At 44.5% G+C, this 24,960-nt stretch overlaps 1 protein-coding gene across 9 annotated transcripts in view; it reads left to right on the forward strand.

Moving 5' to 3' along the window:
- The window catches only part of PTPN14 (protein tyrosine phosphatase non-receptor type 14), a 175,113-nt gene that overhangs the window by 142,783 nt on the left and 7,370 nt on the right, over positions 1-24,960 (forward strand). For 7 of the 9 annotated variants that reach the window (XM_007101547.4, XM_007101548.4, XM_055084074.1 and 4 more), the window contains 7 exons: positions 1,025-1,103; positions 3,093-4,570; positions 9,203-9,346; positions 10,520-10,738; positions 13,887-14,015; positions 16,437-16,671; positions 20,373-20,536. In XM_007101547.4, coding sequence (XP_007101609.1) covers positions 1,025-1,103; positions 3,093-4,570; positions 9,203-9,346; positions 10,520-10,738; positions 13,887-14,015; positions 16,437-16,671; positions 20,373-20,536 — 2,448 coding nt within the window. Of the gene's footprint in view, positions 1-1,024; positions 1,104-3,092; positions 4,571-9,202; positions 9,347-10,519; positions 10,739-11,630; positions 11,740-13,886; positions 14,016-16,436; positions 16,672-20,372; positions 20,537-24,960 lie in introns of those variants that run through there. The other 2 variants (XR_003679392.2, XM_055084076.1) reach the window with 2 other exon arrangements.

Raw genomic sequence — 24,960 nt, forward strand, 5'->3', positions numbered from 1 at the left:
CTAATATCTATAAGATTAATTTTAAAATGATCCAATAGAAATATAAGAGATCATCCTGTTTGGTGGGTTACAAGCTTAAAGTTTATTTTTTAGTATCAAAACTCTTCCTTCAAACACATTTTTACCTGGAACCCTAATACGTGAATAAAATGGATAATGTTGGAGGGAGGAGACTGATTTGAGTGACAGGAAGCTGAGACCTACTGAGGTTCAATGAGTTGCTCTAGACCGTATTAGCCATTAATCATATTTCCTTTCACGGCTCCCCAGTTAGTGAAGCTCTCTAAGCATTTTGGTGTTTTCTCTAAAAGTTTTACCCTCCTCTGAAGCACGGAGTTATTCAGGTTGAGTCTAAATGTCCATCTTTAAGAGTCTTATGGCAAAGAGTCCTCACTGAAGGGCTAGATGGTTGAACTGGATCCCCTGCAATGGGAGGGCCAATAAGTGGTCCTGGGAACTGCACGCTCATTGTTAGGGATCACATTTCAGATTTTATATAAATTTGCACGTGGGCCCATCTTAACACCCCCCTGTCCCTATTTGAGGCTGATGTGGCACTGTGAACTAGGGTCATAGGTACAACTATGCTGATGGGTACGAACTTGTGGCTTCAGGAGGGACCCAATTTTGAACAGAAGGAAACAGGCTTCCCCCTTACTCTCATTATGTTTTAGGTGGAACATAATAAAATACATCTTCTGAGTTATTCCTTTAAAAAAGGCATTGGGGGCCTTGCAGGTGTATTAGAAAATACGTTATAAATAGGTGCCTTCATGTTGATTACAGCCTCTTTCTCACCTTGAACCAGCCTCCCGATTCCCCGCTTCTTGTTTCTCCAGTCCTAAGCTTGGTGATGAGATGGGGGTGCAGATGCTTAGGGAAGGGTGGGGTTGAGTGTGGAGGGCAGAGCATCTGCAGCGTGCCTCCCTGCAGGGGGGGTGAGCGATGGGGACCATCGTGTGCTCGTGAGTGTGACGGCCATTTGTGCCCAGGCCTCCCACCTGTGCGGTGTTCTCTGTTTCAGCCCCGGCAACAACCGTACATCTTGCCTCCCATGCATGTCCAGTGTGGCGAACACTACTCGGAAACACACACTTCTCAAGGTAACTGTCTTGCCACTGTCCCTTCTTAAGGTGCAAAGTTGAGAACTGGTGATCGGTACTGAGACTTTTTTTTGGGGGGGGGTGGGTGACCGTGATACTTTCATTTTAACTTTGTCATTGTCTGAATGGCAGCAGGCAACAGCTTGGATTTGTGAAAGGCATAGAATATCATTTACCCCCGAGAGGAAAATTTCCCCAGAATTGACTCCAGAGGGACTTGGGGAAAGGCAGTGAGCAAGTTCCTTTCTCCTCCTCCTTCTTGTAAGTGGGATAGAGAGGAGAGTGACAGCCAAGCCCCACAGAGTACTCTTCACCCTCCTTGTCAGTGTCAGAGAGCTTGTAACGGTCAAGCCGGTTTTCAAGGCGACAGAGAACACAGGCATCCGGAAGAACTGAAAGAAATACACACCGAATCTCAGCCCCTCATTTTAACTCTCCTTTCCGATCTCTCCCACTGGCCCCTTTCTCAGTGCACTTGTTAAACTGTTCTATTCCTCTTTTTCTCCCTAAACACTCCCATGCAAAGTGTGTAAAAAAACCCGTTCCAATAAGAATTATTCTGAGAAGGAACATTTATAGAGCAATTCCTCTCCTTATGCACTTGTTCTGAGCACTTGCACTGTATTGTCTCATTTAATCCTCAAAATAAACCTAGGAGATACGTACTGTTATTATTTCCATTTGACAGATACAGAAACTGGCGTACAGAAAGGGTACAGGGGAGCTTGGGTACGAAAATTGGTATCTTGACTCTTGAGCCAGGCTCTGTAATCGTTACACTAACTGTATCTCAAAAAAGGACTGGGATTAAACATTGGATGCTGACAGTACGGTAAATGGATAATTTGTTTCTGGGTTATCATATGCTAGCTGTTTTGAATCTCTCTGCACCGTCTAAATGTGAGAGCATGGAGATGTAAGATAATCAAGATGATGTGATTTAATAAAACACAGCTTTTTATAAGCAGACTAGCAAAGTTACCCTGCTTCTCTGGGAGGGCACCCAACCCCATGAAGGTGGATAAATGCAACACGTTCTCCTAGTTTTTCTTGCCTATATCATCTCATCTGGTCTGTGTTCCCACCCCTCCTCTTTAGGCAGCCAAGTGTTTTCAGTCACCTTTTCTGTTTTTTAATCTTTTCTGCCTTTGCTTTCTTCTACTCTGCTGATGCTTAAATCTGTAGTGTAAAAAATGAATATACTTTGCCCACAGAAAAGTGTGTTGGGAAGAGGTTGCCTGCCTTGGGGTGTCTGTGTATGTGTGTGTTAAAGGAACACTGGACACCCAGAATGGGCCTTACTTTAGAAAGCTGCTTTTTATCTCTTTAGGTACCTCTTTAAAGTATTATTAATTTTAATGTGAAACTGACCTCAGTGATGAAACCAACTCTAGAGGAGGGTTTTAGACAGTGGCTAAAAAAAACCTCCTGATTCTTATTTTGCCCTCCGTTGGTTGCTGATCAGAATGAAGCAGCCACGCATGCTGACATCCTGACTGTGTTATTTGCCTTGTGCCTTGACGGATGCTCGGCAGTCCCTCAGATGCGGGGAGTTTTCCCATTGCCGTCAGGAAGATCAGCTCCCAGTACTCAATAACTTAAAATCTATTGCCCTATTAAAGTTCTTGACTTCCTGGCCCAAACATCCAGTTCTGTCGCTGAGCCTTGGACAAGAGGACAGGTCTCCCAATGTGAGGGCCATTGTTGGTGCCTGATTTAAAAGCTCATGGGCAGATGGAGAACTTAACCCAGGTGATAATGGTTCCGTATGTGCATAGCTTTCTTTGTTTAGATTCACAGTTTCTTTTTAGTGTGCTTTAAAATGTTCCTTCCATATGTTGGCATCTTGCCCAAGAAATTACCAGTTTTTCCATGGAATATGTGGGTGGAGACCATGGGATTTCCCTTTTTATGACTTCTGTGTGAGGATGAACTTGATTGAAGCAGCATGGTGTGGACGTTCATGTGCCTCTGTGTGACTCCTTGCAGACAGCATCTTCCATGGGAATGAAGAAGCCTTGTATTGCAACTCGCACAACAGCCTCGACTTAAGTTATATAAATGGCACCGTCACCAATGGCAGTGTGTGTAGCATTCACAGCGTCAACTCCCTCAGTTGCTCCCAAAGCTTCATCCAGGCTTCTCCCGTGTCCTCCAACCTCAGCATCCCTGGGAGTGACATCATGCGGGCTGACTACATCCCGAGCCACCGGCACAGCGCCATCATCGTGCCGTCCTACCGGCCGACCCCCGATTATGAGACAGTCATGCGGCAGATGAAGAGGGGGGTCGTGCACACGGACAGCCAGAGCCAGTCCCTGCGAAACCTCAACATCATCAACACCCACGCCTACAACCAGCCAGAGGATCTGGTGTACAGCCAGCCTGAGATGCGGGAGAGGCACCCCTACACTGTCCCTTATGGGCCCCAGGGGGGCTACGGTAACAAACTGGTCAGTCCGTCGGACCAGATCAACCCAAAGAATACCACGGTGCCAAGCAAGCCCGGGGCAAGCGCCATCTCACACACGGTGAGCACCCCGGAGCTGGCCAACATGCAGCTCCAGGGCACCTATAACTACAACACGGCCCACATGCTCAAAAACTATCTCTTCCGGCCACCACCCCCCTACCCACGGCCCCGCCCCGCCACCAGCACCCCGGACCTCGCCAGCCACCGCCACAAGTACGCCAGCGGCAGTAGCCCCGACTTGGTGACTCGCAAAGTGCAGCTGTCCGTGAAGACCTTCCAGGAGGACAGCTCCCCCGTGGTGCACCAGTCTCTCCAGGAGGTGAGCGAGCCCCTCACGGCCACCAAGCACCACGGCACGGTGCACAAGCGCCACAGCCTCGAGGTGATGAGCAGCATGGTGCGGGGCATGGAAGCCATGACCTTGAAGTCGCTCAACATCCCCATGGCCCGCCGCAACACTCTGCGAGAGCCGGGGCCGCCCGAGGAGGTGCCGGGGAGCCACGAGGTCCCCCAGCTTCCCGAGTATCACCACAGGAAGACTTTCTCAGATGCCACGATGCTGATCCACAGCAGTGAGAGCGAGGAGGAAGAGGAGGAGGCTCCGGAACCGGTGCCCCAGATCCCCGCGCTCCGCGAAAAGATGGAGTACAGCGCCCAGCTGCAAGCCGCCTTGGCCCGGATTCCAAACAAGCCCCCACCCGAGTACCCCGGACCCAGGAAAAGCGTGAGCAACGGGGCGCTGGGCCAAGACCAGGTGTGCCTTCCTCCCGCCATTGCCAGGGCCAGGGTCCTGAGGCAGGGGCCAGCCAAGGCCATCAGTATCTCCCGGGCTGACCAGATGGCCATCAACGGGTCCTCTCTTGGTCCATCCATCTCAGAGCCCGACCTGACAAGTGTGAAGGAGCGGGTCAAGAAAGAGCCTGTGAAGGAGAGACCTGTGTCTGAAATGTTCTCCCTGGAGGACAGCATTATAGAAAGAGAGATGATGATCCGGGTAAGTGGCTTCCTCTCCCAGGGCATCTTTCGAGGGACAGTTAAATGGGCTGATTTCCACCCTCGCCCACAGCCCCCTCGGCTCCTTTTCCATGATTTAGACATACATCCTCTGGGCACTGAAGAAAGCGCAAGGCTTATTCAGGGAATGTCGTAGGGATTTAAAAATCACTTGGCATATAAACAGGTAGTGTTTCATTTCACAAAACTTTGTTTTCACATAAACCTTCCATTCTCATTCATGGCTTCTCATAGGTGTGCTTGGTGCAAAGTGCTGTGAGAGAGTCAGGATCTTACAGGTTGGTGGGGTTGAGATTGGTGTCTGGGCCAGCATTTGCTGTTTATTCAGGGTCAGACTTCCCATTGCATGAGCTCCTGGTACTTTGGTTTTTCCACGGGAAAGCATTCCGCCCCCCCCCACCCCGCAATTAGATATTAAAAGAGCAACATCCTTTCAGAGCACAGCTTTCTGTGTAGATCTAGATGTCAGGATCGTTCATCAATATTGTGCATGATGTATCCAGCTTTATTTTCAAATCTTCTTTCGAGAGATGTTTAACACAAATCCAAGAAAATTACAATAAACCCAGAAGTTTACCGTTGAGCTTCCGTTAACCATTCTTATTCTATCAAGAATTCACACATGCATATTTAGACACACACCACACTTGTCCTGGAAGTATTCACTCTCTTAAAAAATTAAAAAATCCTCTCAATATAACCATTCAAACCTAGACTGACTTCTCCTCTGCATGTACCACAGCTGAACTATAAGGTAGCCAGGGCTTATTTTAGGAACTCCAGAGCAGTTGTAACTTAAAATGGGCTTTGATGGAGTTCATTAGACTTTCTTCATTTATAAGTCTCCCAATTCTCCAGAGGGAATCAACCTGTAAAGAAGAGTAAAGAGCCAGAGTTTTAAGGAAGCCAAGTCCCTCGGTTTAGGAGTCTAGTCCATAGCAACGTTCCCTCTTTAGACAAACCTTAAGAACATTCTTAGCCTCACGGTTTTGGCCATCCCTGGAGTATTGCTAAGAATTTGGTGCAGGCGTAACTTTTTCCACCTAGAGGGAAATTGTGAAAGTTGTGCTGTGCCTGTGGGAAATAAGACCGTTGGACTGAGATGCGGGGCTAGGTGCCTTGCGGAGGAGCTTTTTCCTGGGGATGGAATGAGATGCTGGAATGAGATGCGGGGCTGGGTGCCTTGGGGGAGAGCTTTCTGAGGGATGGAATGAGATGTGGGGCTGGGTGCCTGGGGGGAGAGCTTTCTGAGTTTGGGAAAAGTAATCACTGGTAGAAAGGGATTTTCAGCACTTCTTGGCCTCACACCCCTTTAACACAACTCGGTATCAAGAACCCATCAGTCTAAGCATTCAGCTGTTGCCTACATGGTCCCCTAGCCTCACTTAGGTCGTATTCATTCTCTTCTCTTGTTACCTGTATTAAACAAAAGCCTGTAGCCAAATTCATGGCACTGGTTCCCTACATAGTGCTTCAGGCATTATCACAAAGGAGCAAGGGCCTTTTCCACTGTTTCCACGTGTCCTCCCATCCCATCCATTGGGTAAGAGCGAATAGCCAATTTTACCCCTTAACTAGTTCAGGAACATCATTACCCCAGCCCTATGTCATTTTCCCTGATTTTTTTTTTTAAATGTGTACCTTCTTCTTTTTTTTTAATTTTAAAAAATGTTTATTTCTTGGCTATGCCTCGTAGCATGTGGGTTCTTAGTTCCTCGACCAGCAGCTAAGATCCTGGTCCCATGCATTGCAAGCACGGAGTCTTAACCACTGGACCGCCAGGGAAGTCCCTTCTCTGATTTTTTCCCAAATCCTACACACTTGTGAGCTCAAGGGCTGCCGCCCTTGGCTGGTGTCCCAACCGAAGAGTAGGACTTGGAGGGTCTTCAGTGAGCCAGGCAAGGTGGTGACCACCGCTGGCGCTGATACTTGGGATGGGTCTCTATTGTCTTTGTGAAGAAACCCCAGTGACCTCCCCACATGTCAGATGGCTGTCTGTCCACCCCCCCGAACCATGGGTAGCCTTTGCCTGGCTTGTTAGGCATGGCTAAGAAGAGAAGGCTGTCAGGGCCTCCCTAGGATAAGAAAATGAGAAAATGTAACCAAATAGGAACTGGAGGGAGACAGCTATGGTGAGAATTTGCCCTGCAGGCAACTCTCAGGCAGTTCTGGAGCTGCTTGTCCATTTGATGGATAGTTCAGGCCTGTTGTCTTGATAGCTCCTCCTGGCTTCTACAACTGCCTGGAAGACATTTCACTGTCTGTAGTCACCTAACCCCAAATCAGGTACTGGGAAGAGAAAAGGCCAAATCAGATCTTTGAATTAATTATTTTTGATCTCTGGTGATAAGCTGATAGGATAAGTGAGGAGGAGCTAAGAGAAATAGGTTATCACTGGGGTTTCAGTTTTCATTAGGTAAGTAGTAATCCTTTCCCAAGAAAGACAAATTCTTTGGGCTTTGGGCCCAGTTGGGGTTACCTTATGGTGCAGGTGGGAAGGAGGCAGGACTGTCAGGGGGACCTCAGGACCATTTACAAAAACACATTTGCTCTCTTAAAACTTCGCAGAGGGGCTTCCCTTGTGGCGCAGTGGTTGAGAGTCCGCCTGCCGATGCAGGGGACACGGGTTCGTGCCCCGGTCCGGGAGGATTCCACATGCCGCGGAGCGGCTGGGCCCGTGAGCCATGGCCGCTGAGCCTGCGCGTCCGGAGCCTGTGCTCCGCAACGGGAGAGGCCACAACAGGGAGAGGCCCGCGTACCACAAAAAAAAAAAACAAAAACACAAAACTTCGCAGAGGAGTAAAACATTTTCAACTAAAAGAGATAATGGGGGCAAAATTCTCCCTCACAAAAACAAACTAATAAGCAAGTAAACTAACACCCCCGCCCACCCCCCCCACCCCCACACACAGACCACCACCACATTTAAATCCAAAAATTTCAAAATCTGTCTGGGGTTGAGAAACCAGGGCCATTCTTAAGAATATTATACCTTTGGGACCTTTCTCACTTTCTCACAGTTAATCTTCCTCTGAATGCTCCTTTTGTTTGTCTGATGGGTCCGCCCTGTCACTGGACCAAGCATCTAATTGACAGAATCACTCATAAAGGCCAGGGCTCCATTCTTTTTTTTTTTTTTTTTTTTAACTTTATTGAAGTATAGTTGATTTACAATGTTGTGCTTAATTTCTGCTCTACAGCAGAGTGACTCGGATATATTTATATACCTATATATTCTTTTTCATATTCTTTTCCAGTATGGTTTATCCCAGGATATTGGCTATAGTTCCCAAGGCTCCATTCTGACTGTAGGTGGCATTGAGGGGGTGCATATAGGGGTGTAATGCCATCCCCTACACCCACAATTAGAATAATCTGCACCGTGCCTCCATCAAGATACTTCTCTGGGGAGTAAATTTCTAAATGACAGACTAAGAAAAGAAATACCTAAAGGTTTGAAAAAAGAAAACAGGAATAAGATGACTCCTTCATCTGTGGCAACCAAAGGAACCTGCAAATTGGTTTCACTTTCACTTTCGTGTGGATCAAAATCATAAACTCTGTAAAACTATTCTGTTTCTATGCTTTATGAAGTCTCTCTGTTCTTTTGTCTTCTAAGACAAAGTGATTTGGTGGAAAATGCTCCCATTGTCTTGCCTGAAATGAGTAAATGGAGGTTTGTGGGTACCTCAATCAGTTTAGAGGGCTTGAGGAAGCACAGCCATAGACCAAAGAACAGGAGCCCCGACTGATCCAGTTTCAGAGTGTCTGTGCAGGTGAGGATAGAGAGGAGCTGAAAAGCCACAAACAAGGGCCAGGTGTTAACAACCAAACCTTCCCCTAAGTGCTCTGCTCGGCCCCTAGATCCATATTCTCCCATGGCTTAGTCACATCCAGTGGTGCTCCACCATTGTCACTGGGAGCCATGGTGTCCATTCCTGTGGGTCTTCTGGATGAAGCATGAAGCGTGCTGCTGGGTAGGTCATCTCAGGTGGCCCCAGGCTGTGGTATTAGTGACTTTGCTAAACCACAGCAGCTCTCATTTTGGGGATGATACCCCGGGGACCAGAGAGAGTCAATACAGGATTAACACCCTCAGTCTTAGCCCCTCTGAATGGAAACCTGGGAAGGTTTTTGTCTATTTATGTATGTATCCAACCTCTTAAGAATGCAACAAACAGTTTTTATAAGGTTTTTACTGTTTAATCTGTATAAAAGGTCCATCATTGTGATTAAGTTTGATGATTCATGAATCTCTGTTTCTCTTTTCCTTGTCCTGTCTTCCTTCAGCCCTTATCTTCCTAAAGTGTCTGGTGTACACTGTTTTCTTGTGAGCCCCGTGGCAGGGTGTATTTGTATGGAGTCTTTGCTCTTGTTTGTTTGTTTGTTCGTTCATTCCTCTATTTTAAATAAAAGCTCAGGAGGCCTGGAGGAACCGGCTTCCTGCGGCACAATAATGGGAATAATGGGAAGACTGTGTTTGAATTTGCCCTGCTAATGGTGATTGTCTGCATTCCTTGGCTGGGGAGTTACAGATTTGGGGAGATTAAAACACATTCCAGCATTCTCCTGGTATTACAAACAATGAGAACATGCCTTTTCTTGCCGCAAGAATCTAGAGAAGCAGAAGATGGCAGGCCTGGAGGCACAGAAGAGGCCACTGATGTTGGCAGCCTTGAACGGACTCTCGGTTGCTCGGGGCTCGGGGCGGGAAGAAAGTCGCGTTGATGCCACCCGAGTTCCCATGGACGAGAGGGTAAGCGCTGGGCTTGTCAAACATGTGACTCATTCTCTGTGGTCTTAGGATTCCAATGCTCCCTCCTCGCCCAGACATGCCAGCACGAAGGCGTGTTTGACGAATTCATTCTTCAGTTTGAAGCTTAGCAAGACCTGGTCTGTGCTGTATTAAATTGATCCTTTTCAACATCTCGTGTTTCTTTGTCAGGTTGGTGCCATGACGACCCCTAAAGACACCAGCCCCTACCTAGCTGTGTGGCCTTGGTCAAGTCATTCAATTTCTCTGGGCCTGTGTCTTTATTTTTTTTTGCAAAATGAAGAAGTTAAGCAGTTGCTGTAGCTCTCAATTTCTGTGGTTTTTGTGAACAAATACCCTTTATTACGGAGTGATTCTTTTACCCACGCATTTATAGAGTTCTTTAATAAGCTGGCCCCTTGTTTGGCTGTAACATATGGCTGATTTATAATTGTTAGGGTAATGCCTTGTGGGAAATTTGGTTTTGGTAAGTAACCAGAAGTTGCGTGGTAGTGTTTCAGAGGTGAAGAAATATGTTCTTTTAGTGCCTGAAATTGCTGTCAGGTTAAGAAACAGGTCATGTAAATGTAATAGAGTGCATTACAATAAGATTAGGGTTTTAGGTTTTGCCAGCATATATGAAGTATTAGCATGCTCTTAGAGCCAGAAGGGTCTTTAGAGGGATCATTTAATCTAATTAATGCCATGTTTGGTTATTAGTAGCTTGACCGTGGGAAAAATAAAAGATGGGGCGTCTAATCCTCACGACTAGAGGACTGTGGACCAGTATCATCTTAAAATTTAGCTAAGAACAGCCGTGTAAGTGGAGGGAAGGACGTTTGAGTAATTAAGATTAACAATCTCCTTAGCACTAGAACTTTAAACAGAGGTGGTAATAACAAAAATACTAATTTTGAATTTCAACTCTTGCCTGCTCTGGCAGATTTGTTCTGTTTAAGGTATGAGTGAGAAGGAAGTTGGTTATTGGACAAGAGACACTAGCAATATGGTCAGTAATGAGACCAAACAGTCAAACATTAGTTGTCCATCTTGAAACTACTTATTAACACTTAAATATTAAATATTTAACGCTTAAATATTTTAAGAAATCTGGTGGTTTGGTTGGAGTGTTTGGAGAAGATAATTCAGAGAGCTGGAGATCAATTTCTGTTGCAGTTCAGAACCCTGAAGAAGAAGCTCGAAGAGGGAACGGTGTTCACAGAATATGAGCAGATTCCAAAGAAAAAGGCAAATGGCATTTTCAGCACAGCAGCTCTGCCAGAAAATGCTGAGCGCAGCCGTATCCGGGAGGTTGTCCCCTACGAGGAGAACCGCGTAGAGCTCATACCGACCAAAGAAAATAACACAGGCTACATTAACGCCTCCCACATCAAGGTAAGAAGCAGGGGGGTGGAGAGGGGCGTGTTGGGAAGGCTGGTTGAAGATTGCTGGGTTAACGGTAAAAGGGCAGGGAGGAGAAAACATACGGGCTGCCACTGTGCCTCTTGGCTTGTCCCCAAACCCCAAGGGAGTGTTTTTGAACTCCTGTGCTTTTCTTAGTCAACTGGAAGGCCATGCCTATCACTGCACAGAGAGAAGGAAGCCCAGCAGCCTCAGGGAAAAAACCTCAGGTCAGCTATTTCTGAAGCTTGCTCATTACAGAGGGTTTAACTTTTTCTTCTCTCTGTGCGTTGTAACTCTCCCGAAAACTCACAGGTAAAGCTGAGGATTAGCCCTTTCAGTTTGTAATTTGCAGATGATGGAGAATTTGGAAATCACAGGCATTCTATTTCTGTCACTGGAGTTACGATGTTCAAGAGCAACAGAAACTTACTGTTTCTCCCTTGTAATACTACTGGTTAGGCATTTTAGAGCTGAAGTCCCAGAGCGGAAGTCCCAAATTTGCATGATATTTAGAAGAGTGGGCTAATTTAAACATAAGCCATGACAGTGCGGTTGATAATGAATCTTGCAAAATGTGCCACATTATTCAATGCATTTGGGTCATTAAACTTTTGTTACTATTTCAAATACTCCAAATCTTCCTATCTCAGTATTTCATAGACTTTAAAATTGGTCAGCTTAGCTTTACTTCAGTTAGAATTTGGAGTTATGGATATATGTGTGCATGCAGTGAAGTGTTTCCTAAATAGCTTACCTTCCTCAGGGCTCCTAAGGACAGAACATATTTGTTTAGAATGTCACCATTTGCTCTGACCTCTGAAGTAGGGGAATTATCTGTGTACTAATGTGAATTGTATTAGTATAATTGTTACAGTTGTTACAGGATGCTTTTCAACAACACAAGGTTCTGCTGTGATCAATAACCTTAGAAAACCTGTATCTGGCATTATTTCCTTTCTTCATTGGACTTTTCAACTGTAGCCAAATTATAGGTAGGTTCCTTTGAGCCTTTAAAATACAGCCAGATGTCTGGCCCGTGTATCAGTTCTAACGGTTTTGATACAGAATATGGGAAGTGTACCATGGTTGGGTGTAGTGTTTTTGTTCACCCAGCATAGATAACCACATATATTTTTTAAGTGTCAGAAAGTCCTGTCCAAAGAAATAGGATGGCGTAACTCTCCCATGGATCATATTGTGTATTCTACTCTTATTTTTCAGAGTGAGAACTCTCAAAACAATGAAACAGTAAAAACTGAGACCCAGGAAACTCTGAAGGAAACTGAGGAGGGTGAATTTCATGGGCTTAGTTTAGATGACGAAACAATGACCAAAATAATGCATGCAAAGATGCAGATCATGCAGCTGCATCTTGCTAGACTGTCTGAGAAAATCTTCCACAGCTGTAATATAGTATCTTCTTTTGGCCAGATCGCCTCCCCCATTTTCCATCTGCTCTCTGGAAAAAGCTGTCAGTCTGCATGCGCTGTGCCCAGTGGGTGTTAACATCCCTTCCTCCATATTCTCTGAGGCCCACATTTCATCTTGTGGATCTGGGTTAGACATGGGTGTGTTTAATAGACCCAGAGAGCTTGCAAGCACTTGTCCTTGTGTTTTTGGAATAGAGTTGTATGTCTTGCCAATGTTTTCTCCCTGGGTTCCAAGCAGCCGTTAACACAGAACAGAGATTTATTTGCTCCAGACGTGGAATCACATCTGTGAAATCTACCTCAGTAGCTTTGGTGGTTGTGTTTTTAATGCAGTTTTTAATACCCTCCTGTCAATACTTGGGAATATGCTGAAAGGCCCCAGGCAGCAGCATACTCTGGAAGTATTTATGGCTCCTATATGTTGGGTGCCAGAGAGGCTAATGTTTAAAATCACAATTCCACAGATAAGCCAAACTACTAGCCAGCCAGCCAGCAAATGTCTGAGTGTTATCTCCCACCAGTACTGGGAAAATGGAGTTTGCTTGCCAGCTTTGACCTAAACATGCCTTGTGTAACGAGACAGTAACTGACATTGTTTTTGTTTGAATCAAGTTAGTATATAGTTTCATAAAATACATGAGAGAAAAAGTTTCAAAAAGTGATCACTTCATTGCCCCTAGCACCATTTTGAGATTGCCCACTGGTGAATGTGTAAGGGAGGCTGACTTGGTAGTATCAAGGCACGGGAATGGAGGCAGACCCAGAAAGAATCCCTCCAAAGGCCACCATTTCACCCTGATAGCATGAGCTTCCACAATCGAGGCATGACTTTTTATTGATGTGTCTCTGCTGCTAATACTTAAAGCTGCAGAATTATCCTCCCAAGATCACAACCCTGAGTTGTGTGGGGTAATGATTTTATTATTCAAAATCATCTCAGTTGGATGCTGTGGTATTGTACGAGGGGAAGGTGATGATAAAATATCATGTACTGTCGGCTTAAGTACATTCATGATACCTCTACTGTATGTGGTACAGAGTAGCGGGTACAACAGAGGTTTAGGACACACTTCATACCAGGGCAGTGGTAGAAAGACAGTGCTCCCAAAGGGGTGTTATTCCATGGTAGACTTTTCTATTATTTAAAAGGATGTCATGGAGTACTGTTTCTCAGACTGTGGACCACAATATGGTAGTGGTATATGAAATCAATTTAGTAGTCAGGAGCAGTTTGGGGTTTTTTTTGTTTTGTTTTCTTTTGTTTTTTAATGGAATAGACTAGAGAAAGGAGAAAAGAATGGCAATTGTCAGAACACTGCACATTGGAAACATAACTATTATTTCCATAACAAATTGTTAGGTTATATACATGTATTCATGTAATATTGTATATGTGGGTGTATATATATATATATATATATGTTTTATATAATATGTTTTTAATATGCACTGGTTTGTACATAATTACTGTGGGTTGTAGACCAAAAATGATGAGGTATATTTTAATAAGCTTGAGTGGCAAAAAGTATTTTCATGTGAGCATGTGTCACTAGCCATCCATGGTGTCAGGGCTTTTGATGATAGCACTAACACATTTGGCCTAAAAATATTATTCAAGGTTCTCAGGTGGCTACAAAAGGACCCGTGGTCAGCATGTAATTCTGTCCTGGATTTGGGGTTTATTCGCTAATGCGTGCCTTGGTTTCCAGGTGGTGGTTGGTGGGGCAGAATGGCACTACATCGCCACTCAAGGGCCTCTGCCACACACATGCCATGACTTCTGGCAGATGGTGTGGGAGCAGGGAACGAATGTGATCGCCATGGTCACCGCAGAGGAGGTAAAAGGGGGAATGGCCGTACAGCCATCTGTCCCGGCGGGGGGGGGCGGGGGGCAGAAGATGGGCTTTGTGTCGATGACTCTGCTGCCTCATCCTCCTTCTGGCAGCACCATTTCTCTGCAAATCCTTTTCTCTCTGGCGTGCATCTCTTTTCTCTCCTTACTTCCATGTAGGTTTGTTTTGTTTTCCAAAGATAATTTATTGTTAGGTCCCGTTTTTATCCAGCTCTTAACTCTTTTCCTTGGATCACCATGAATTAAAATTAAACAAACAAACAAACAAAAAAGAACCAAACTTCAGTTCAGCCAGCTCACTTCTGTGTGCCAAACAAAGCAATGATCTTTCCACTGGAGTCTGAGAACTTCGGGGCTGCTCTGGGTAAATCGGCATATATTCCCAGCCCCGGGCGTGGCCAGCTCCCATGCCCTCCTGCTTATCAGCTGAAAAGAGACCAGAGCTGTTGTTCCTGTAGAGGCCTCTTTCTTTGGGGAGAGGAAAAAAAAAAAAAATCTTTTTCTTCCTTTGCCAAGTCAAGCATAGTTTTTCCCTTGTAACTAGAGAAGTCTACGTGGTGTTCCCAAAACTGGCATATACCCCTATTCCGTCTAGCAGTTCGCTTGGAGCTTGCTGTCTTTGGGGGAAGACGTTTGGGGTTTCTTATCACAGTCTCGATTTTTTTAAATTTTATTTTAACCACTTCCTTTTGTTCCTTTCATTAAATTTTAACTTATGTTTTGAAGTCATTTAAGGAAAATGAGTTTTCTGTTTGTTTGTTTTTTACCATATGTATGGTATTGCATATCCCTTTCCTAACAACTTTAAAAGGATGGGGAACAGAAAGAACTGGAAACAAGAAAAGTCATGTTCCCTTCATTAACTCTTCTGAGCAGATGCTTTCCAGGACAGCCCATTAGAAGGTAGTGATGAAAGACTTTGGGCTCTTTCAGGCCAGTTGTACTTCTCTAGGCTGACCTTCTGTCCCACCTTCCCACAAAGAGTAAATGTTCCTGAAAACCTCTAGTTTATCACTTTATCGAATTACATCCTTGGAAGGGATTCATTCAACTTAAAACAGTGTACTTACCATCTGTGCTGACCCCAGGGTAAACACGACAGGCAGGATCCTTGTCCCCAGGGAGCTTACATCCCAGTGGGATTTACAGTAAAAAGTGAACAGAGTCAGCTCGGATAGTGGTAAGTGCCATGGAAAAAAATGAAACCAGTAATGGGATGGAGGGTGACTGTGGGGCTACTTTAGATTAGACTGCAGCTCAGGGCCCTCTGAGGAGGTTGCATTTGAGCTGAAACCTGAGTGACAAGAAGGGACCAGTCTTAGGAACAAAATCCAGCGATCTGTGAGGCAGCCAGAGACTTACAGTCTTTTGAAATCTGTAATTGATGTAGGTACTCAGCAGTTATATAAATTAAAGGCCTCAGATAAACCTACTTTCACAGGATGGCTAAATAAAAGAGGCAGGTGTGCTTCAAATTTAAGAAGACTCAATTCAACCAAAAGAATCAGGGCAGGATTACTTGTGTCACCCAAAGCTGTATTGCGTTGTGAGCAGGCCAGCCTTCACTTGCCACTCATTCCCCCAGCTCCGTGCGCTGGGCATTTCTCCTCTCGCTCCACCCACTTCCGCTGGGTCCCCTTCTAAGCTGCCATCTCTTCCACCCCCGCTCCCACTCCTATGATATCAAAACTGTGCAAAACTTTAAAACAGACCCCATTTTGTAAATGGTTGAGAATGCATATACCCCCCCAGAAAAGATTATAAAATTAAGGGAGAGAGAAAAGGGGTAAAGCCAGTTTTCCTCTGCTTCAGTTGTCAATGGAACTAAAACAAATGGGTCAGGCTGAAAAAATCATGAGACTGACACTAGATGATAAAGACAGTGTCAGTGGCTGGTGGGGTGTAACAGAGAGAGCCCAGGGCCGAGCATCCGACATGAGAAGCATGACCTAGAACGATTACTGGGATCTGTCACTCCTCTGCTTAAGGTCACTTCATCACCTTTGGATGGCTTCCCACTGACCGTGGCGTGAAATCCAAACTCCCTACCGTGGACCAGGAGGCCTTCTGACCTCCTCTCTGCCATCCACACTGAAGAGCTTTCTGTGTCTTGAACACACCTAGCTTGTTCCTGCCTCTGGTCTTCACCCTGGCTCTTCTCTCTAACATTCAACTGCAGCCCAGTTGTGAATCTTTAAATTTTTCCATTGATATAACTGCGTGGTAAATCTTATTATTGGTGTTAGCTAAAATGTATGGGTACCTACTCTGGGATAGACACTGCATGGTGCTACTGAGTCAGTGACTTAGAAGCCATTCAAGTTTTCTGCTGTTCTTAGATTTTAAGATTAAGAGGATAAGAGCTTCCCCTGACTCATGTCCAATTTTGCTTCTGTGTCTGATTCAGGAAGGCGGACGAACCAAGAGCCACCGATACTGGCCCAAACTGGGTTCCAAGCACAGCTCAGCCACCTATGGCAAGTTCAAGGTCACCACAAAGTTCCGAACGGATTCCGGTTGCTATGCAACCACAGGCTTGAAGGTCAAGCACCTTTTGTCTGGGCAGGAAAGGACAGTGTGGCATTTGCAATATACTGATTGGCCAGATCACGGCTGCCCAGAGGATGTCCAAGGATTTTTGTGTAAGTCTTTTCTTCCCTGTCGGGGTTTTACCAACAGTAATGATGGTCTTATCAGTTGGAGGTGAAATGGAAGGAGAGTCTACTTTCTCTTAAGTGGCAAAAGCATTACAACATTCAGTATATAGTACTTCAGTAGTATGTGTAGAACAGAGAAGACTAATACATGGCATTTATCATATTGTCTTTACCATTTATGCAGATGAGCTAATGTGGTAAACTAATTGGTTCTACCTTGATTTAGACCTTTAGTATTCTGATACATGTCACGTGTCTGAACCTTGAAAACATTATGCTAAATAAAATAAACCAGACACAAAAGGACAAATGTGTGATTCCACTTACATGAGTTATCCAAAATAGGCAACCTCACAGAGATAGAAAGTATAATAGAGGTTACCAGGGGCAAGGGGGAAGGGGAATAGGAAGTTACTGTTTGATGGATAGAAAGTTTCTGTTTGGGACCATGAAAAATTTCTAGAAGTGGATAGTGGTGATGCTTGCACAACATTGTGAATATACTTAATGCCACTGTACATTTAATGTAATGTACACTAAAATGATATGGTAAATTTTATGTTATGTATATTTTACCACAACCAAAAAAAAAAAAAAAAAAGAAACACAAAGCAATAAAATAAAGAAAAAACAAGTTTAAAAATTTCTCATGAAAATTTATATCTCGAAGCCCTGTATTTCCTACAGCAGTAAATCCCAATTAGTAGTTTCTCATAGTAATTTCATAGTAATAGTAGTTTCTCATTAGTAATCTCACCTACGATTAAACATACTAAGAATTATTGAAATCAACTTGTAGTGTTAGAAACTATCATTTTTTGATTCATTAATTTATGTATATTTTTCAAGCTATGGTTATCTTAGAAACTAATTCTTCCAGATTGTATGCAGTACTTTATTTGTAAGGCCAAAAACTGGGTGTGTGTCCACCACTTGCCAGGCACTGAATCGGGCTCTTAGAACGCAGAAATGAAGCAGTCTTTGTTTTAAAGGCTCTTGCGGTCTCATGACGAAGACAGGCTGGTGATCACAGTCCAGAGGTGAGATCTGATGCTTTTGGTGATGGCTGCAACAGCCTCCTTCCCTTCCACAGACTTGCCTAAACATCCTGCACTTGCGGGAAACCCTGCTCCTTCCTCACCCAGCTAAGGAAGGAGGCCTGAGGGTGCCCTGCAGATTTACTACACCTGCTATGTTGTTGACTCACCAGCTGGCAGAAGACCTGTGGCCACAACAAAGGGAGGTTGGAGAATGTCCAAACCTTGATTTTTATTTTGATATTCATTTAGAGCAGGAGGGGTGGGGGAGAGAAGAGAGAATAGGTTTTCAAGTACCTAAAAGTACCATTTCACAAGTTCCAACAGAAAGATTCTGATGCACACTTACTTATCAATGCAGCTATTTCATTTGTCATTAAAGTGATGATGGTTCTTAAGGAGTCAGACACTGAGAGTAAGAAAGATGATTGGAATCAAAGGATCTAGAACGAGATCTAGAGCAGGTTGGTGGTTGGCCTGAGGTCAAACAGTTACCTGCAGCTTAAAATATTAATGAGCACAGTGACCTTTGCAGAACTTTCTTTCCTCATAACAGTGTTGTTTTTATTCCTTTCTGGTACTGTTTTGCTAGTTGCTTTATTAGAAGCAAGACTCAGAAAATGGAAACAATAAAAGTAGATCCGTTTGATGACTGGCTAACAGATCTGATAAAAGGTTGTATAAGATGGTTAAAATTATAATCAAATCTTTAAAATCAGAACCAATTTAAGGACAGCCAGTCTAAATTACTGAAAAATATAGAGACTATTTTAAAACAGTATTTATTAATTTACCTTTCTAAGAAACTCAGGACAAGTGTGCTGAGCAGGGTCTTAGAAATGTTGGTTCTTTAGGTTTTTAAGAATTTTAGGAGATTTTTGTTTGTGTTTAAATGAGATTACTTGGATGCAGAGGAACTGGGTCAAACTGTCTTCCAGAGGTCTTCACTGAGTTACACCTTAAGGAACTTTATTAATATGATTGCTGGAGAAAGAATCTGGTTAAATCTAATTTCTCTGTGTTTCATGAAATTCCCCTTGATGGTGGCATCAGCTTTATTGATCAATATTCCTTTTACTTCTCTCCTTAAATTTAGCACAAGAAAAACCTTGTCTCTTGTATGTGAACATTGCCTGCCATCAGAAAATGTTATTGCCTAGTATCTTTTCCCCTTTGGAAAAAAAAATTGTGAAAGGAACTCCATGCTCAGTATTTAGCTCATGTTGGTACCAATAGCAACTACCTTATCTAGTCACCTCAGATTGCCTTCCCTCTTGTTTTGTTCTATCTCATTTTACATTATTAGTGGTGGTGATGGTGGTGGTAGTAAACGTTTATTTGGGTAAACTATTTCAGATTACTAATTAAATAAGGTTATAAAGGAAATTGGAGTTCTTAGTCATTGTGTGTAAACAGGTGCTTTTAAATTACGAGAATGGGGACTTCCCTGGTGGCACAGTGGTTAAGAATCCGCCTGCCGATGCAGGGGACCTTGGTTCGAGCCCTGGTCAGGGAAGATCCCACATGCCTCAGAGCAACTAAGCCCATGAGCCACAACTACTGAGCTTGCGCTCTAGAGCCCGCGAGCCGCAACTACTGAGCCCGCGCGCCTAGAGCCCGTGCACCTAGCTCCCTGTCACGGCAACTAGAGAAAGCCTGCACACGGCAAGGAAGACCCAACACAGCCAAACATAAATAAATAAATAAATTAATTAATTAATTTTAAAAATTACGAGAATGGTTTGAATGCTGTTTTCTCTTCAGCAGTTTGAGTTTTTCTCCTCATTTGGTTTTACACTGCTGCACTGGGATGCGATTTTCTGAGTATCAGGAACCTTCAAATCTGCTTCTCCCCTGAACTAGCTACTATAAAATCTCAGTTACTAGTTGACTTTTTCCGGTTCTTGGATTGTTTGAGGATTACATTTATATACTTTTTTCATGACCATTAAAACAAATAGTCTTTAAGGCTTGGGTTGAGCAATTTTCCGTTTGTGCCCAGTTGGAGCAGTAAACAGTCTCCTGCACAGCCCTGCGGGGCTAAGCAGATGTTGACGGGGCACGTGGCACACCCCCCACCCACATGTTGCCTCCAGGAAAGGGGGGTTACCTTGAGCTACTCACATAACCACATGGGATCCAAGCTGAAAACCAGGCTCCCCAAAGTCTATTTTATAATCTAAAAATGGAGTCAAGCCTCAGCTGACATTCACTCATTCAGTGAGGGGAAGGAAGAAAGGGCAGATGGACACTCTTCCCACCAGAAATTGGCTCTGACAGGCGGGCATTTCAAGGGGACCTAGCTGGTGTCTGATCCCAGTCTGTTAATAGTAGGAATTGCTGTAAGTAATGTCGAGAATCATCTGCTTGGGGGACTTTGGGATTTGCAGAGGGGAAGACAGAATTTAATTTTTAAAAAAGAACTATTTAATTTAAAGAACAAATTCTCCCATGGACTAATTGACTCCCAGCTGGTCCTTTCTGGATCCAGGACTGTAGAGTGGGTACCAGCCAAATAATTAGTGTCTTGTAAGTACTGTAAATTATTGTCACTTAAAAAAAAAAAATTCACAGTCAGGTTTTTTTCCCCTCACTTGTATGCAAAGCGATGCAGGACATCAGTGACAAGATTTGCATTTTGTCTTGCAGCCTACTTGGAGGAGATCCAGTCGGTCCGTCGCCATACCAACAGCATGCTGGAAAGCACCAAGAACCAGCACCCCCCGATAGTGGTCCACTGCAGTGCTGGGGTGGGAAGGACTGGTGTGGTCATCCTTTCTGAGCTGATGATCTACTGCCTGGAGCATAATGAAGTAAGTCATTCTGGGCTTCCGAATCCTCCTCCACCTTGGGGACCAATCTATACCATGGCCAAACCTTCACCTGTGCCCTTCTATTTCCACTGTGTAATTTCCTCTCTCCTGACGAGAGTTTTCCAGACCCACGATTCCTAGCTGGACTCTGACATTTACAACCTTCCTGATCTTTTGCCTTTCACCGCTCTGTGTAGAGACCCAGATAATATAGGAAAAGAGTTGAAACTGTGAGAAGGGCAACATTTAGAAAATCTGATCTTCGCTGGCATCAACTTCCAGAAGTCTGCAGTGTTTCGTAGAAGGTCTGGTTTTATTGTGGGTGATTTTCCACAGTGGGCTATTGGGTCGCATATAGTATAGATGCGTCTTGCATTTCTGGGATGTGTTTTGGCGTAACTCCTACGTGAAAATGTGTGTACTTTCAAAACGTTTTTCATTCTTTAGTGGGGAGTTTTATTGAGGGGGCTCTTTGCTCTTGTCTAGACTGGCAGTGGTGTGTAGCAGAGCCGGGTAGATAATCCGAGGGCACAGACGTGGCCTGCCTTTGCTGAGGCTGGAGGCCCAGCTTTTCTCCCATAGACGCGGGCTGCGGCTGAATTTGTGCCCACACGGTGTGTGGCATTCCCTTCTTGCTGTAGGTCAGGGAGTTACACCGAGGGGCTTTTGATTTTGTAGAGATGAGACAAATAGCAATCAAAGGCTAAAGAACAATTCTTCTGCCTTCTATTCTCACAGGGAGCTTTAGGGGTTTTAGATGGCTTTCACTTTTTTTTTCTTAGGTTCTTTAATCACCACTAGCACCACCTGTCCCATTCCTGTTTTACAGATGAGGATGCTGAGGTCCGGAAACCATCTAGTGGCTTGTCCGGTGCCAGGTGGCTCTTAAGCAGTGGTGCCAAGGTTTGAAGTGAGGTCTTTCACCTCCCGGCCCTGAGTTACTTCCTGTTCACTCTGCCTCCAAATGCCAAGTGTCACTTGATTCTTGTTCAATTTCCAAATTGTACAGCTTGGAGAATCAAAGGAAACTTTTGAAGTGGTTTGATAGTTTTAAAATCAGGAAATGTTATAATGCATGTTCTGTGAAGGAATTTATATAACAATATATGTATTTACTCAATGGTTTGAAGATCAGATTAAATATTGCCCCATGGAGTCTGTTATATTCAAACTTCTCGGAAAACAATAAATGCCAAGTTTAAATATGTTCAGAGGATTTTTAAGTTCCCTGCCTATAAAAGGTTAATTTTGGAAACTTTCAGTCTGTACATATGAATGTTTGTGCTGCTAAAAAGTAGAAGAGGAGTTACATCACATGTGGCCTATTGCTCAAACAAACATTCTGTTGAGGAACAAAATGCCCAGCATGGAATCACTGGAGTCTCCGTAGCAGAAATCGCGTCATCTTCTATGAGTTTTTATCATTTTGTCTCACGAGATTTCTTGATTGTTTGCTTCTCTGTCTCTACTAGAAGTCTCTAGGAGTTTCTAGCAGAGTGAATAGCTCGCCACTAAGTCCCAGGTCCGCTCACTGCTGGGAAGATGAACTAAGATGCAGTGGAATCTGGGTACATGTGGCTCAAGCATATCCGAGCTCCACTGGCAGCACCAGTGGGTTCCTGGGGAGGAAGAAGGGCCTCACCATCCCCTCCCCACTTAGAGATCTTTTCCTCATGTCACTTTCTTTGCCAAATTCCCCTTCTTTTCTGCATTCCCCATGTGCTCTTCCTCTGTTCCCCCTTCCTCCTTTTCAACTTGAGAAGCTGTTTTGTCAGTCTGGTCTGACATGAAGGATCGCTGTGTTCTGAGAGCTCTTTGGAAACCCATCAAAGGCTGAGCCTCAGTAATACGATGACATGAAGGCTCATCGATCACCAGATGTCACTGGCCCAGTGGAACATAACAGATGTCAGAGCCAGCGTGGTACAGAGTAAGGGGTTCAGCCACTAGGGCCTTGAGTGGACTTGGTGAGGGCTCAGGGTGATTAAATTCTCTATGGTGTATCCAGACACAGCAGATTTCCTCAATGCCCAGTTGCATGCCAGAACATTTACTGGAATGTGGTCAGTCCAAAAAGGACTTCTGTTCCCATTGATATTCAGAGATAGCAAGATGACTCATATTTTTCACTTCCCTTCCCCTAACACATGTAGCCAGCCTTATCTGTCCCATTTCCCATAATTGCTATTGGTAGACGGCTAGGGAGAAAAAAGGTCGCTACTTGTTCTGCTTCAGACCTGGCTAGTAAAATTCAAACCCTTATTTTAGAAGAGGAGTGGAACCATGTTTCTTTGTTTTTTAAACAAAAGATTTTGCTAAATCAATATAAAATTGGTTGTCCCATTTTTCTCCTGTCTAAACTTTCCCGTCTTCTTTCCATGGCTTCTGGATTTAGGATACTTTATGTTTTAGTCTATAATCCATAGAGTTTTAATTTTGTCAGTGAAATGCCTTTTCTTTTTCCTGGAGCAAAGATGCTTAACCGTGAAGTCGGGTAGCTGCGAGGGGATTCTCCTGGGCTGCCCTGAGAAGCTTCTTTGTGCCCTGTTGCTTCTGGTCACTGAATGTTAGCTGTAACATTTTAATGCCCATACATTTGTTTTCAGAACGCACCAGTTTCATGGTTTGTGATACTCTCTCTTGGCCACCTGTCCCAGAATAGCTAAATTACAAAAGGTCAGGTTCTCACTAGCCAAAGAGCAAGACGTCTTGATCTTGCTGCTTTTCCGAATTGGTTATCCCTCCTTCATAGAGTAGGGGGGTGGGGGGATGTCTTCTAAGCAAGATGGAGCAAGCATCAGCTGCCTCCGGATTCCCTGGGTTAGGGACAGCGGGCAGCAGAGCCTGTGGAAGTGCATCTTCAAGGCAAGCTGAAGGATTCTTTCATTGAGGACCAGGGGGAGCTTTGTCTTGTCTCCAAACTGCCCTATATCAGCTAGTATACTGTCCTTGAGTCAGCCTGAGGGGCTGAGTCTTACAGGCTATTGAGATGGTAATGACCGTGATGATAGTGGTGGTGGCAGAGATGGAAGTGGAGGAGATGGTAGAGGTGAAGGAGATGGTGGTGGGAGAGGAGGTGGTGGTGGTTGTGATGGTGACGAGAATGAAAATATTATAATAACCACAGCTAACGTGTATGTAGTGTTTACCATGTGCCAGCACTATTTCAAGAGCCTCACAGCTCGTAGCCTTCACGATGACCCTACGAGAGAGGTTCTGTTAGTACCCGCATCTAACAAAGAGAAACTGAGGCACAGGGAGATGACCTCTTAGCTTCTGTGTGACGCTGCCTCTCTTGTCAAAGCCTTTGATGGGTACGAGGTTAGGAGCAGCCTTATTCTATCCTTATATTCAGCGCCCAACACAGAGTAATGCTTATCATGCATTATGTTAAGTTCATTATTAGGTGCTCTGTGTTGTGTATCATGAGGTCAGTCACTTTGGAGTAGAGTTTAGGCACAGACCCACTAGTTACCATCAGAAGCTTGGGGTCTAGGCTCTGTATTTTGACTAATAGTTTAAGGATTCACATGCCTTTTTCTCTTTGCGTATTACCAGGGGCTTGTCCCTTTTAAATCTGTGGTGTGTATTACTTAACTAGTTTTGGAGAAGAGCGACTAAACAGGATGGCATGTATGGTATTATCGTAGCTACACAAAGTTTGGAAATAGCTGAAATGACTTTCGAAAGTAAAGGAAGGAACGACGTACAGCTGAGTTTTTATTATTTTATTTCTGATGCTTGCTCAGTCCTCGGTAACTTCGTGGGTGTGGTCATTTGCCTGGATTAAGGGCTCCCAGAGCAGGGGGAAGTATACCAAGGCCATGATGGCACATTGACTCCATGGTGCTTCTGCCTTGGCTGGTCCAGGAGGATGAAGGTGACACAAGTGAGGGGATACCATGGCACCAATGATCTGTTGTATTAATTCCTTTCCATTGGAGATCTTCAAAGAATTTACACGTTGGCAATCTCATTCAATACTCAAGATATCGTTAGTTAAAGACTTGCACTCCAAACATGCATGACTGGTGTCCAAGAGATTGTGCTTTGATGTTTTAAAGGTTTACACGTAAATTATCTCACTTGGTTATGCCTGCGATCCTGTGGGGTAGGATCCCACAGGCTCCTACCCATCAAAGGCTTTGACAAGAGAGGCAGGGTCACACAGAAGCTAAGAGGTCATCTCCCTGTGCCTCAGTTTCTCTTTGTTAGATGAGGGTACTAACAGAACCTCTCTCGTAGGGTCATTGTGGAGGCTACGAGCTGTAAGCAGGATGGGCATGAGCGTTCTTATTTCATTCATATTAATGAGACAGTGAGTAGTCTTTGGCTTTCTCCTGTACCTGCACAGGGGCAGCGAGTGAATGCTTCCTGGATGAGGGAATGAGGAAGGAGCCAAGGGAAGCCCCCCCCCCCCCCCC

The sequence above is a fragment of the Physeter macrocephalus genome, chromosome 4, assembly GCF_002837175.3.
Source record: "Physeter macrocephalus isolate SW-GA chromosome 4, ASM283717v5, whole genome shotgun sequence".
NCBI classification, from domain to species: Eukaryota; Metazoa; Chordata; class Mammalia; order Artiodactyla; family Physeteridae; genus Physeter; species Physeter macrocephalus.